General features: G+C 38.7%; 1 protein-coding gene across 3 annotated transcripts in view; it reads right to left on the bottom strand.

Annotated features, from left to right (window-relative positions):
* Nucleotides 1-485: 485 nt before the first annotated feature.
* The window catches only part of RFTN2 (raftlin family member 2), a 29,711-nt gene continuing 14,704 nt past the window's right edge, over nt 486-15,492 (bottom strand). For 2 of the 3 annotated variants that reach the window (XM_052674470.1, XM_052674469.1), the window contains exons 7-11: nt 15,176-15,297; nt 13,990-14,093; nt 8,082-8,160; nt 4,699-4,972; nt 486-2,360 (exon numbers count right to left, since the gene is read on the bottom strand). In XM_052674470.1, the coding sequence (XP_052530430.1) occupies nt 4,703-4,972; nt 8,082-8,160; nt 13,990-14,093; nt 15,176-15,297 (575 nt within the window). In that variant the 3' untranslated portion in view covers nt 486-2,360; nt 4,699-4,702. The remainder of the gene's footprint in view (nt 2,361-4,698; nt 4,973-8,081; nt 8,161-13,989; nt 14,094-15,175; nt 15,298-15,492) is intronic. The other variant, XM_052674471.1, reaches the window with a different exon arrangement.

The following is a 15,492-nucleotide window of genomic DNA, read 5'->3' as shown; positions in this document are numbered from 1 at the left end:
CTTTGTCACTCAGGTTTTCTCCAGTGCTTGTCTTAATGTGTGTTGGATCAGGTCAGCCCCAGCGACTGCACTGCTGAAGTTTTAGATGTCCAAGTTTCTGCTTAAACAGATAAAAACACAGCAGCAGACCCATTTCTGTAAGCAAAGCTGTCCGAAGTTATGCTTTCCTGCAGATTTTTCATCACTAATTCATACCTTTCCTCTCAGTTCTCACACAGAAAACAGGCTTGGAAAAAATCTGAATCTCAGAAATAGCACCTCTCATCCACGATCTAACCCTTAGGGAATTGTCTTCACAGCAACCTCAACTTTTCTTTTTTTAAGCTTCCAGATTAATAGCCTAAGTAGAAAGAAAGCTAATTAGGTTCTAACAGGTGATTAAAATTCTACAAACAAGAACCAGCAACAATAACTGAAGGAAGGTATACACTGAACTAATGGATTTAATGCCAATGTGAGACAAACATAATTAAGACAGCAATAGCTGATTTGGTAAGTGCTTTTAATGGTGAGAAGCTTCCTCTCAGATATATAAAAAGGAATTTAACATTACACAAAAAGCACTGCATTTTATAGAACAGAAACAGGAGTTAAGCAGCAGTTTATTGAGGTATGTAAAAAAAAATTGTTGGGAAAAGTATGAGCAGGGCACAGCACTTTTGTTTTTAACAGACTATTTCTCCTGGTTTGCAAACACTTTTAAAAGCATTTCCTATCCAAACAGTTTAAGACTTGAACTACAAACAGTCTTTTGCAGTGCTTTAGGAAGAGCATTAATGGCTTTCCATCTCCGTGTTTTGTAACAGCTCTAGGGCATTTGTGTTGCCACACACAGGTGAGGGGCTCTACTAAACACACAGTTGAAGCCACACTGGAGAACAAATTCGTGGGTTTTTTTTCTTGTTGGAGAATGCATTCGTGCTTTGATTCAATAAAAAGGCCTAAGATAATGAAATACATAAAAGACATTCTTGTAAAATGAAGACTGAGCAGTGTACATAAGTGTATGTAAAGAATTTTAATAACAGGAGCATTTAAAGAAAACTTACCAACAGTCTTACCGTCCCCCACAGCTCTTCTGCTTTACAAACTTTGAATTAAAAGAAAAAAAGGTGCTGGTAATGTACAACATCAGGAATGGCACACCTCAGTGCTCTAATTTGTGTAAGAGCATAACGAAACACGTAGCTTCAGTTAGAATCCCCTCTACAGAAAATGTACCCTCTCCTTTTCACTTCTTCAAATGAGATGCAAAATCTCTTTGTTATTAAAAGTTCTGAAAGCTGTCTTTTGTTTTAGAAGCATTTTCAGACATTTCAGCATTCGTGCCCTAACCCAACCCAACCCAAGGTGGGTTAATTCTGTGTTCTTCAGATAGTGCATGAAGGCAGGTCATTCACATGCAGCCTTCATACGGACCAAGCAAACCCTTTCCTCTGTTTTTAAAAGGTCTTGCAGCAGGAAACCACTCTGCTACCCTTCTCCAACAGGCCAACTCAGTCCAGCCCTCCCAGAGATGAAGAACAGTAAGTCTAAGGACTAATTAGACCACGTGTTTGTGGTTCAGCGACTTTCAAAGAGAATTGAGTGTGTTTTTTCCTTTCAGGAATTTTTCAGTCACCTTTTAGATTCACGTAGCTTTATGTACAACATCCTGCAGCAGGAGTTGCACAGCCAGCTGAATGAATACTTGTTTCAAACCTTACTACTTACCATTTCCATTATTCCCTTTAGCTCTTGTATTAAAAAAAAATGTGCTGAGGAACTTAATCTTTTGCTGCTCTCTCCATGCCACTCCCTTTACACCTATCTCTCCTGCAATCTGGCAGGAAACTTTTTTTTCCAGGTGAAGAATTGTATCCAGTACAGAACCTAAATGTAGCCCTGTCAGGTGAAACACAGCAGAAAACTAGAAGACAATCTAGATGAACGTTACTGCAGAAAGGGCAACTTTGTGCCCTGTGAGACAAATGGCATTATAAACCAAATAAAAATAAACCATTCTGTCCTTAACTGAATACCCATTGCTAAATCAGTTCAGAGAAAGAAATTTAGCATATTTACATATCAATAAATTTACAGAAGTTTGCAGCACAATCAAAACGTATTGAGACTCAAGAGTGAGGACTGAAGTACATTCACAACTCTGAAACAGAGCCACGTTCCTGTTTAGTAGCCTGTTTAAGAAAAGCTTCTCTTGCTTAAAAATGGGAATATTCCAGAATAGACTGGTGGACATCCAGACTGCTCTCGTTGCAAAAAATGGAATCTCCTGTGCTTATATCCCATCAATCATATGGGAGAAGCTTTTTTAGAAAAAGCATCTGGATACTCGTTGGACTTTTCTGCATTCTCACCACCTGGTGGGAAGAAGAGACCTCAATTAAAAGTTAAATGATTCTTTTTATCCAATAAATGCATTTTGGAAATAGTGACTGCATTTAAGTTAGTGCTTTACATATTATAACATGAATAGCTGCAATTTAGTTTTAAGATTCATTAATGTTAACTACTGTGGTAGTCCTTTATAAGGGGTAATTTTTTCTGAAACACATGGAAAGCTTTTAAACGTGTGTTGCCAGTTTTTTGGACCAAATTCTGCTGCTTTTTACAAGTTTGACTTGTATGGAGAACCACCAGCAGTCAAAATTAATGGCACACATGCGAGAGTATTGTGGGCTTTTTTGGATAACTTCTGAAAAACAGTTTCAGGAGTACAGCATCATATTCCAAGCTGCAGAAGACCAACAGCTGTCCCATTTTTAATATGCTGAAATTATTTAGCATTCTGCCAGAGACAGATTTTCCACATGTGTAGCACCATAGAGGAGCTGCCTGCTCTTCCAGGGCCACAACTCAGCGGGCTGCATTAGATGACAGCGCTGGGTGGGGACACACAGCCACCACTCTCCCCTTCAGCAGGGAGATCCCCTGCACGTTGTCCCAGATGGAAAGAATGTGAGGTTTGTGCCCCACATCTGAGAGCTCAAGATGCCAGTGGGAAAGCAGGGAGGGACCTCGACAAGGCTGCATTTCTTACTGTGCCTGCTACTCCAGGTTCTTCCGCAGCCCTCCTGCAGCCCCACGCTGTGCACAGCGCTCTTGCTACTCCAGCAGCATGGATTTGGCTCTTACAACAGTCACATTCAGAGCTACTTTGCTGAACGGCCACCATTTTTGCTAAGAAACACAAATGAGAGAAAGAAGCTGCACTTGTCAGCAGTGTGCAACAGGAAAATAAGAGTAATTCATGGGCTGTCTCCAGTTCCAGGATTTATGGACAAGGAGAAGAAAACCTCTCTCACAAACAGTTGTTAGAGTTGCTCTTTTCTACAGTGAAATTGGGAAGTAACTCTCCCACAACAAATCTCAGACAAGTGAGAAAGCTGTCAGCGTCACCCCAGAAAAATAACTTGCAACAGGACTAAACATCTTTCTTTAGCTTTGCTCTTAGGTTTTTTAAAAATTAAGCCTTGAGATTTCCATTAGTCTCAACTTCTTACAGACAGCACAGGCAGTAACTAAGTTATGGTATACTATGTAAAAATGCCAATACTGATCTGAGGAAAGAAAATAAATTAGAATTTCTTTTCTTGTGGCTTTTGACTTTTTCCCAACTGTAGTGGCAGACCAGCTTTGAAGGAAGCTGAACATCAAACCAATTCGCCTCTCCTTACAAGAGCCCGCCTGAGCTCATCCCTACAGTAAGGATGGAATCCCAGGAGCTTCCATCTTGCCCCTGAGCAGCATTTACGGTATCTGATGCAGTTGGATGTAGTTTATCCAGTGTGATATTCAGTTAGCAAGGAATTTTTAGAATGCATATATAATCTGTCAGCGTTTTTGTATCAAAGTCTCATGTAATACTGTCTACTTCTTCCCCAATGCATATCATCAGCATCACTGTGCACCTCGCTGTCAGTGTTTCATATACAGCCCCTCAAACTACTTCACAGAATGCAAGTTACCCGACTTAAGTGGCAAGGTTCTGCACTTCCACTCATATTAAGTCATGAATATATCATGCCATTTTCATATACAAAGTGATATACTGAGATAGCTTGGAACATGGGACCTCAGCAAATCCTGCGTAGGTGAGACTGTATTACAAGAACCAACGTCTGCCTACAGCCTTCAGCAATCTTCTGTACATAGCAGGCTGAAGACAGCTTAAATCAACCCTCTATAGCATACGACTTGCATTTCTCCAGGCTTTTGAGTTCAGGCAGAGCAAGTGAAAAGTAAAGTGAAAACACAACAAAATGCAGATAATTCTTCCCCCCTTTCCTCCCCCACTCATATTTACAAGTCTTAAAAAACAGTAATTAAAAAAAACAGGCAATAACCAGTCCTCCAGCTTGTGGAAAATGCTCAGCATCCATATTCCTTTCTCTCTTACAGAACACAAACTGTCATTTCTTTTTCTTTTTTTGCAGCTTCTGTTTTCCTATTTATTAAAAATATTAACAACAAGCAGCAGAGCACCCATTTAGGTAGTTATTCTACTGAAGACAGACAGGAAGCCGAATTATTTTGCAGTAGTATTATTACTACAGTAGGATTAGCATAACAAAGAAACAGACACCAACACAAAATGAGTCTGGGAAAAGTTGTAAGCTTACACCAATGCAATGAAAGAAGTACACGGTTTTACATTTGTGTGGATTATGTACATGTCCATCTGATGCAGTTACTTACTTGATCACATACATGTGACCTGAGTGACTCCATCTTCCTGGTCAAACTGTCCATCATCCAGCTCTCTTAATGCTCCGTCGCTGCTACCGAAGCCCGAGAAACCCCCATAGTGAGAGGAGGCCTCTTTGACACAGCATTGTTTAGAAGGAGACAGGTGAAACTCATCAGGTGGTTGTCCAATTTCTACGGGGTGAGAAGGAGCAGGGTCTAATCCAACACTTCTGCTAGCAGCTTTGCCTTTTTCCTCCCCAGTAACTTGCTTCAAGGATTTCTTCTGAAATACAGGAGAATGTTTAAACATTAGCTTACGTAGAAAAAAAAGCCCAATGCTTTGCAGCGAGCCACCCATCTGCCTGGAATTAATGCAAACTGCATTCTAAATAAGGTAGCATTTAACACCAGCTTAAATTATGAACCCCTCTGGAGAAAAATCCCAACAGATACTTTTCTATCCAATATAAATAAATTTCAAGAGAGATGTAAAAGGTACAGCACGGTCAAGATTCAAGGAAGCATACACAAATGGTAAAAAGAAAAAAAAATAGTATTTCAGCAATATTAAATTCCTATGCAGTATTTCGTAGATCCAGAACCATTTACAAGTCTTACCCCCTGATAAAAGCAGCTGTTTGCAGAAAGCCTAACACACATGCCTGACTCTGACCAAAGCAAAACAAAACCAGTACAGCTGTTTGTGCCACGCTCCCGCAAGTTCTTTGTTCCTCCTATACATCTATAATGTTTTTCCCAAACCCTTTTGGAAGAGTAAAAACAATGGCCCTTGAGGCGAAAGGAAATGTATTTAAGGGAAGCTGTTACAGGAGACATCAAGAAATGAGACCAACGGGAAATACTGCTGCCCCAAGAGAAGCAGAAGGAAATAAACTTTGCCTGGATGCCACAGTAAGAGGATGGAAAATCTGCCTGAAAGAAATAAAGAAAAAAGAGAAAACTCTTGAACATGAGTGTGGTTTAACATCAGATCTCCTCCTGATTCTGATCTGGTTTCTTAGAAAAGCAAATGGTATGTGATGAGGAACCCATCAGCACAATGCAGCCCTTCCAAATCCACAATTTATGTGTTGAACCACAACATAAATCATAATCCAGAGCATACTGCACAGGCCCATGAATATACAAGTGGACAGTGATATGAGGCATGAGGACATAAGATAGAATCTCCTCAGAAAGAGAATAATGGGAATAAAAGACCAGATAACCGAGGATGTCCTCAATTCTTACTGAAACAAAGTTTTTTAGTATCAATCTACTAATTACAAAAGCAGCAACAAAGCCAACCCTAATTACACAAAGCGACCCGCATCATGTACTGCCAGCCCCCACAAGGTGAATCACAGTGGACCAAGAGCTGGTACTGCCTGTGGGTCAAAGCCCTGCCATGGCCCCAGCCCACTGTGCTACTCTGCTAAGCGTTTCAGCTCTAGCCTCAACCACCTCTTTATCCCATGCTCAAATGACCTCATCAGACTGAGATTTCCTGGCAGAGAAGTAAAATATTCACTGGTATTTAAGAGGCACATTTAGATCCTATGTCTCCTCAGATTTTAAATGCTGTAATGCTTGTGTAAATGGCTACAAAATCACCTATTTCTTGTTGATTTCCAATATTTTAATGCTTACATCAAAGATTTTCCATTGCAGCAAAACAGTGATCAAAAAGATACTCACCATTCTACTGTATAAATAAAGAACATGCAGGTCCAACAACTTCTGAACACCTCGCAATCAGGCCACAGCATTTACACAGCAAGCATAATGCTTCCTCTATTTCTAATTTCAAACACGTCTCAAAGACTCACCAGTTCCTCAGACTGAATGTTTTTACAGAACTGGTTTGTATTACAGCATCTCCTGGCAGAATCCAGTCTTAACCCTTCTAACCTGAGTCATGTAGCTAGGCTGCCTTTCACAAGCTGGTTGCAGTTAGAAACAGCATGTCTTACAGCCACCAAGGAAAGAATATTCACACCAGGAGACCATATACTTAGTTAAAAAAAAAAAGAAAAGTTCAGGAATATCAGAAAATCTACTTTATTTGATCATAAACCAACACGGTTTTATGCATTTACAATACTTATTCCAACAAAATTATGTTCCAGAAGAAGCAGACTACAAAAGCAAGAAAGCCAGAGTCATAAGCTGTGACGACTTGTGGCACATGGGGAGAAAGTGAAGGAAAATTACAAGAGGAACTGGCAGAATTTAGAAGAGGGCATTGACAAGGGAGACAGCACAGGACAGAGATGGAAAAAACTAGCTCAAATTTTGTAGATCAGGAAAACAAATTACAGACAGCATACAAGAACCAGCTAGCAATTAAGGTGGTGATGGAGATGAAAAAGAAAGCAGAATTTTAATTGTGCAAGCTGAAAGCCATTCTTCCAGGACTGGAAGAATAAACTACCATGGGACACAGAGAAAAGGAAGTTAAGCTGGAGATAAGCAGACATCTGGAAGAGAACAAAAAAGAAAGACTGTATTTTAGAAACACTAATCAGAGGAAAACAGTTGACAGTAGCAGTCTGGATAAAAGCTGAAAAGATCAAATAAGAATTTCAGATATTTAGAAACTTATGGCACTAATTATACAGATTGGGAAAGAAGAGGTTAAGTATCATTCCTTCACCAAAGTCTAAAATCATGTAAGGCAAAATTTGTAAAGTTTCTATTGCAGTGTTGGCCTAAGTTGAAACACATAAAGCTCTCATAGCTCCTTAAAAGACTGTAATGGGAGGAGAAAGTTAAAGACAGGATAGCCATTAAAAAAAACACAAAAAAACATAAAGGAAAATGCACTGTGGGATGCATAAAGACTTGGCAAAGAAGAAGCCTCCAGTTTATCCTTCCCTGGCCCTTCCTACTGCACAGCACAACAGGTGCCACAGCTATTGTGAGCTTGTGAGCAGGATGTGACGTTTATCAGTTGTTTAATCCTCAAAATACAGCCACCATTACAGCAGCCTCATTCAAAAGGGACCAGGGGCTGCAGCGCTACAGCCACAGGCATTCTAAGGCCTGTATTTCTGTCATACATTTTCATGCAGCAATGGCTAACACTCCTTCACTCTGTTAACCTCCCGACTGCAGAATCCATAGTGCAGCTTGAAACTCGTGTTCTTTTACAGGTGTGAAACTGGATGCTTTGGAGGTCAAAATAAAGCATCATCTTTTTCATAGGCAACGGAGGCAGGATTTGAGGCAGCTCACTTAGGAATTCCCTGAGACTTCCACAGAAACACTTGCAGCACAGCCTGCTTCACTCCCCCAAAAAGCAGTTATTTCTTACTGTACATAGCTACTGTGTGAATTACTCATTTTTTTACTTATTATTTTAATATTGATGCCATCAGCACATTACTCACCTCTGGTGTCTGGACAGCAGAATTCCATACAACAGGTCTCTGAAGAAAAACAACTTGCTTTGTGGCCAGATTTCCTTCACTAAAATGTAAAGAAAATGGTTTGAACATTTGAAGACAGTAATATTCACTGTAATACATTCACACGTTTCAGAGTCAATTGTGAATTGCTGCATGAGTCAGAAAAGCACAGACTGCCAAGCATTTACTGCTGTATTAATTCTTAAATAGGTCTGAAAAAAAAACAGAAGCACATAGCTGGGTTCACGTACTGCACATGAAAACAAAGTATAAAGTAAGGAGTTATTTGTTCTGGAGTAACAGAACTGCACTTGAAAGCTTAAGTCCACACGTTTACAGCATCTGAAATTAAATCTCAAAGTCTTTTCATCTGTCTTCGCTGGCAGATGTACAACATGCAACTACCTGTCAGCACCACAAGTACCCTCAATCTTGGTAGCTCCACAGCTCCAAATATCTCAAGACCTTTGTGATATGACATTTGTGAAGTCAGAGTCCTTTCTGGTTCCAAGGTGACATCTAATTAGGACGGTGGAAAAAGCTTGCCACTTCATCACCCATGATTAAAAGGTCTCAGCTCAGTTTAACCTATACATCCTCAATGAGATCAATGCTGCAAACTTTTGTGCATGGGATGGAGAGTGGCATAGGATACACAATAGAATAAAGAAGACAAACAGAGGAAAAAAGGGGAATTCAGTTTTTTGCTCTTGAACTTTTACAAATATTGATGCAGCTGCAGAAGTGATCTAAAGCAACTGCTATTTCATTAAAAAAGACACATGGTTCCTCAAAACCAACTCATGTTCATATCTCAAAACCAGTACATTCTTTTACTATTGGTAATAGTACAATCCTTCTTTACATCCTCTTGAAAATATAAGGCATATGTACTCACCACCTTTCCATCAGAAAAACAGGCCAGCAAATTGATCACGTGTCTTGCAGAGCAAGACTGGGGGAATTAGGTAAGAATAGCAAGACCAGAGCTCTCATACTGTGTTTTGATAAATTCCCTCATAAAGGAATTATGATAATTATGATAAGTCACAATCTTAACAACCACGTACAGAAGGCTGAAGTAACTGATTTGTGTTTCATGCCAGTGCTGGAATGATAGCATGAATTTGTATTTAATGCTAAGGACCTGCTCCAAGAACAACTGGGAATTAAAACGGTTGCAATGGGATCAGGAAGAATTTATTAAGAGCCTCTCCTAGCAGAGGCCCTAAAGTAAGCTCTGAGAAAATACACAAAACAGCAATACTCCCAGCTGTGCTGAGTTGATCAATAGTGAATCACAGTGACTTTGCAATGGTATTTGGCTCCTCACAGTCTTCTCGATGCAGCTGAGCTCAGGCCATAGTGGGTCTTTGCATATCTTCCTTGGATGAAAAAGAGAACTATCATAAACTACAGCCTATGGTGTAAGCAGGGAAACAGGGCAATGAGCCCATTTGTTTCTTCAGTTTATCATGTTTTCTCTTCTGAGAATCCCTACTTCACTATTCCCATTCATTGAAAGAAAATGAATGTGTTACAGTTCCACACTATAACAAGAAAATCAGTAATCCTGCAAACTTGCTCCACTTTGCCAGTTATCTTCCCCAGCCTGGTTGTGCCTATTTTAATAGTAATCAAATAGGAAATCTCTCTTAAGAGACAAGGTTGTGCAGTCCCTTCTATGGGGAGATGCCTAAGCCTTACTTCACAACTGTGTCTGCATTCCTTTAGAGAAAACAAAAAGAAACAAATGTGAAGCTTCCTTCAGCTGGTACAAGTTCTCCTAGAACAGAGGAAGGACACGATGGTGAGTAGACAATGAGTAAATTAGCAAATGCCTAAGACTGACCTGATTAAAATGCTGCACACGACAAAGTAGCTATGAGCTTCATTCACAAAGAACTTGATGACAGTGGGGTTTCCAAAGAATTTAAATGAGGAAAAAAATGCTTAGAGCAAGCTACTCCACAGCTTCCCTCACACTTTCTCCTTCCCAATTTGCTTCCTAAATTAGGACATTTTGAAAGCTTAGATTAAGTTGCTTGTGATGACAAACTAATAACTAAGTCAGTGTTTCTGCACTGTATTTGCCTGCTTGCTTTTCTATGCTAGCAGACACTTTGTGCTGCCCATTTTCAAGGACTACAGTAATCACTGAGGGGAAATAAAGGTCACTGCTAAGTAAGGCTGCTGAAGCCTTTTCCTGTCCCTTCTTTTACAAGGGATGAAGAGCAACAGAGACTCTTTTGTTAGAACACCACTGTTTTGCTTGTCTGCTTATGCTGTTTGGGCAGCAAACTCTTCATCCAAGGAGCAATCCATCCTCTTCATCTACATGTCTCTCAAAAAAAATATCTCTCTAAGAACAATCATCCTACTTGAATCCAGATAGGACCACAAACAGCCAGGATTTTCACATCTGCTTTTACTTCTGTGCAGAAACCTTTTATATAAGGATCAATTAAGGTTGGACGGCATACCTTGAAAAACGAAGAAAAGGGGCAAGATAAATTCTTTTTAATCAATTCAGTTTATCTGCATTTCCTAAGAGAAATTTTCACATTCTTTTGGAATTGCATTGCATTTGGACTCCCAGTTATGAGGCAAATAGCAGTGGGACAATAAGGCTCCTGGCTGATTTGAACCACAACTGTTCCATCAGATACTAATATTAAAAAATACATTTTAATAAAATCTTGCTTTAGATCATAATCATGCACGAGGTTCTACAGAACCACAGTACTTTTTGTTTTTTCTTTTTTAACTGTAGTAGCACTAAAACACCAACAACATATTTTCTGACACGTTTTTCCCCCCAGTCACTAGACTTAACATCTAAAAGGAATTCAATTTAGTTGTGCCATACAGCTTCTGAACTTGGAATAATTATGGTCAAATTCTTGTCTTGAAAGCATTTAACTACAAGTAACAGCTGTGTATAAATGTAGGAGGCTCCCTAAGTCTCTTCCATTCTTCCTTGGTCTGATTTGTTGGTTGAAACAAAAAGTATCAAAGATATCAATAGATACAAACATTGCATCATTGTCACTCCAGTTTTTATGTTCCATGTTCTTATATGCCTGGAAAAAACAGAATCCCTGACAGAAGGCAAGGAACTTGTATGGGTATTATAGCCTGCTAACTGAAACAAAAAAACCCATACTCCAAAACTGTCCTTACTTTTCAAGCAGTGTGGCACAAAAGACAACTCTGCATGCTATCTACTATTGCTCTGTTTGTAACAACAAAGATCACGGTTCTTAAGGAAATATTTCCTGTATCCAGCATGATTCAGCCTGAGGTGGGAACTGAAGGACAAAATAGGCCTACAGACTGCTGCCCATGCCTGAAACGGGACCGTGATGCATGACATGCAGTTAGCATGTGGCAGGACACCCCACACAACAGGACATTATTTTATGGAGAAGAACAGCTTTCAGGATGACAGACAACAGAACCACACAGGAAGAGGCTTTATAGCCTGGAAATTTTCAACCCTTTCCTAACCAGAAGAAAAAAAAAACAACACAAAAAAACCCAAATGAGAAACACTCTGTGCATCACACACCTGTTACAATAAACAAACTTAATCTGTGGTCACACCTTCTGTCTATGGACAAGCAGCAGGCTTAATGGCAAGGAGCAGATCAGAGAGATCTGCAATTACCAAAGTTTTGCAATACTTTAGGAGTAGATTAAGACAGAATACACTAAAACATGTAGGTAAGCAGAGCAGCCTGCTGCCTACTTTTATTTGCCTACATCTTTTATTCTTGAATAGAATTTTCATTACATATTTTGCACAGTTTTCAGTTCTTAAATAAATGTGAAAACATTAATTTCCCATATCATCTCAACGCATTGTTTACTCTGTTTGTTCAGTGGCTCTGGACCCTGTTCATATTCAGCCTGAGATGTGAGGTCAGAGTTCTCAGTCTCAGAAAAGAACAGCTGTTTGGCAGCAGTAGTATCCTTCTTTATTCAGCATTTAACTGACATTCCTAGATAATCTGCCAACACAGTAATGGCATCTTTCATATCAGACACATAGTAATCATCCAGGAATTTCCTTCTCTTCTTTAAATTCCAACATCAAGGCTTAAAAATAGCATTCATCAATCAGTCTTTTAAGAATTCTTCAATCCCAATTAGGAATTCTTATTCATGAGCTCTTAGGGTTTGTTTGGTTTTTTTTTAAAAGAAACTGGGATAGTTGTGTATTAGATATATCACAACCATTCAGGACAAATCGCTCTGCAAACTACCAGGCACAAAACAGCGTCATTCTGCTCTGCAACATGGCTGCTCAGGACAGACCCCCCCTGCCCTATGAGCCCTTGGGGATGTGCACAGTTACACTGCTTGTGCCATAAAAGAGAACGTAAAGCTCTCACATCTTGTGACTTACAACCTTTCTATCCCATTGTCCACTCAAGACCTCTCAAAAAGTTCACCTGGATCTGAAGGTTTGCTTCTCAAGCTTTGAGATAGACAAGAAGTCTCCAATGTTTATCAGCAGTTTGCATCCCTTAAGGCATATGTCCAAAGCCAACACACTTAGATTAGTTTTTAAAAATGAACTGAAAGATAGCAAAATTTTGTTTCATGTTCTAAATACAACTTCTCTCTGGAATGGGAGCTCTGGAAAGCAAGTTAAGAACTTCCTGTGCTTATGAAGAGAAGAAAAACACACAGCAGCCCTTAATAGCAGATTGCACCAAATTTATTATCTGAATTTCTGCTGCCTTTGCTTGTATCCAGTTGGTTAAAACTATTAAAAAATCCCAACAAAACAAATACACAAAATTAAAAAAAAAAAAAAAAAAAAAAAAAAAAAAAAAAAAAAAAACCCCACAGAAACAAAAGAGGTTCTTTCTGATCAGAAAAACCTCCTTCTCACATGGGTGAGTTTGTTTAATTATTTCATATCACTTCAGCAAAGTTCCATGTACTTGGAGCAGCTCACTTTGAATCTTCCATTCGCATCCTTTTTTAGCTGTCTTGATTTAATACAGTAAGGTCTGATTCCAAAGATTACTGAAGTTACTCAGTCCTTCCATTGTTTTTAATGAGTCCCAAGCTATGTCTCAGTACATTTATTTTTTTCCCCTGAAGTTGGCATTCTTAATCTCTAAAAAACCCCCCACACCACGTCAGCTTAGCTCAGTGATGTGCTTGCCATTTTTTAGCTTGGTATTACGAATCAAAGAGCAGTGCATTTTCCTTTAAAAAGAAAAAAAAAAAAGTCTGGAACAAAACAGAGGACCTATGTCTACTGTTTTGCTCTTCCTATACGTACAAATGTTTGTTTCCCTGAAGAAATCTGAAGTAACATTATAGCAACAGAATAAGAGAATTGAAATCCAGTACTTTGGTACTCCATGTAAACTGAAACAACATCTGTGTTACAGATGAGAAACAGCTCAATAACTTGCTGGACCAGCACATTCTCCTCCCTAGTTTGTCATATAGTGCGTGACTGTCTTGTGACAAAATCATTTCTTACATAGTCTAAAATAGCCACTGACCAAGGCCCCAAGTTAGTGAGACGTTTTGACACTTGCTTAAACATGAAGCATAAGAGTAACCCCATCACTGAGGGCTGGGTGTGTGAGAAAAAGGTTACTAAATGAAATACTTTATGCTTATATATAAACAATGGATTTTACACTTTGGATTCTTGGTGTAAGTTTGAAACTTACTGAAGTTGGTTGTCTCGACACAGGGTGGTACAAGAAAATCCACCATAATGCTAAATAACTACCAAGTTTTACATGCAATTAACATTGCTAGCACATTTCTCGCTTTTATATTTCAGTACACAAAGTAAATGCTTGATAATTCTCTAAGCTGTGCAACTTTGAATATACACCAAGATGCTGCATACCTGTCATGTCGTACAATAGGTGTAGGCAGCACACAGGTCAGGAGCCATCCAAACTCAGCCAACGTGTTCAGTAAAGGTCCATAATCTGTTTTCACTTCACACCCCTACATCAATAATTACACAAATTACTGAAGACACACTGCACAGCTTTCTTCGCATTTCTATACTTAACAAATCACAAATACTCTCAGTTCTAATGTCGTAATTTGTTGTGGTTGGCGCAAAAAGATTTTTCACATTTCAAACAAAGCACTTTGAAAAGTTTAAGACAAGACAAGCTTAGGAAAACAAAGAGGAGAATATGAAGTATAGACATGAGTCCTGATTCAGCAAGACACTCAAAGCACGCCTCTGTTACATTTGTCATGCACATTTGTCATTTGCACATGTCAATTAACCCCCAAAGCAAAACTTTTCAAATAGCAGAAAAGTTTTCACAACTGATACATTTTGTTTTTTATTTCAGATCTGAGTAACAAGCATCTCTCTCGAAATAAATCTAAATAAATCTACTTTTGTAGGTATTAGTCTTGTACCATCTCTTTTCAGGTAAGTAAATGTATTTATTATTGCCTATCTCAAAAGCAAGCCCTTAGCAACCTTCCAGTCATTACTTTAGATGCTACTAATTCATAACAAGCATATTATTTTAACATTTTATTATTAGTTTTATTGCTTTGCCACTCTATATCAGCACATGCAACTTTACTAGAAAAAAAAATTAAGTCTTCCCCTATTTAGAAGAGAAGCCATTCCATACTTACTAAGAAAAGCCCTACAACTGAAAGACCTACTTAATTCATTTACTATATTTTTTTAATCTCACTTCCAGATTTTGCTATTTTTCTTCCTCTTTGAGAATACCTCAGCATGTTTTCTGTGAACCAATACTTGCTGAAATTAAATAGACATGTTTCATACCAAAATAGATATAAAACAATTAATTTTATTTAGTTGTTGTATTTGCTGGTGTGAACATTTATTAGTATCAAACCAGAACACCAGAACACTAACCAATGATGGCTACGAGTCTGACTTCATTTTTATGACTCAAAGCTAGTTTTAACTTATCCAGGTGGCTTAAAGAAAGCAGCCTGTAAAGCTCATCAAACACTGGTACAGCAATTCTAAGGATATGAATAAACTGTAAGCAGGAAATTGTACTGCCAAATAATCACCAATTTACCTCAATGACTGTCCATTGTTCAACAACAATTGCATCATTTCCTTTCCTGCTGGAACCTGGAACCCCAGAACCTTCTTCTTCATAGATAAATAATCCTTCTAAAGATCTGGGCAAATGGTCGCCTGTGAACATAAAGAACAAACTTAAGCTGAAATACAGATTTTTAGGACAGAATCTCACTGTGACGTACACATGGGCTTATTTTTTCACTGAAAAATCCTTTAAAGTGAACAAGGAACTCAAATTATGTAACTCCTATATAACATAACTGACATTTCTTTCTGCGTCTAGTTACAACTTCATGAAGCAGGTCAGCC

Source organism: Tympanuchus pallidicinctus, unplaced genomic scaffold (genome assembly GCF_026119805.1).
Source record: "Tympanuchus pallidicinctus isolate F22 unplaced genomic scaffold, pur_lepc_1.0 scaffold15, whole genome shotgun sequence".
Taxonomy (NCBI): Eukaryota; Metazoa; Chordata; class Aves; order Galliformes; family Phasianidae; genus Tympanuchus; species Tympanuchus pallidicinctus.
Note: the sequence above shows the minus strand (reverse complement) of the source record. Positions and strands in the feature narration are given on the sequence as shown.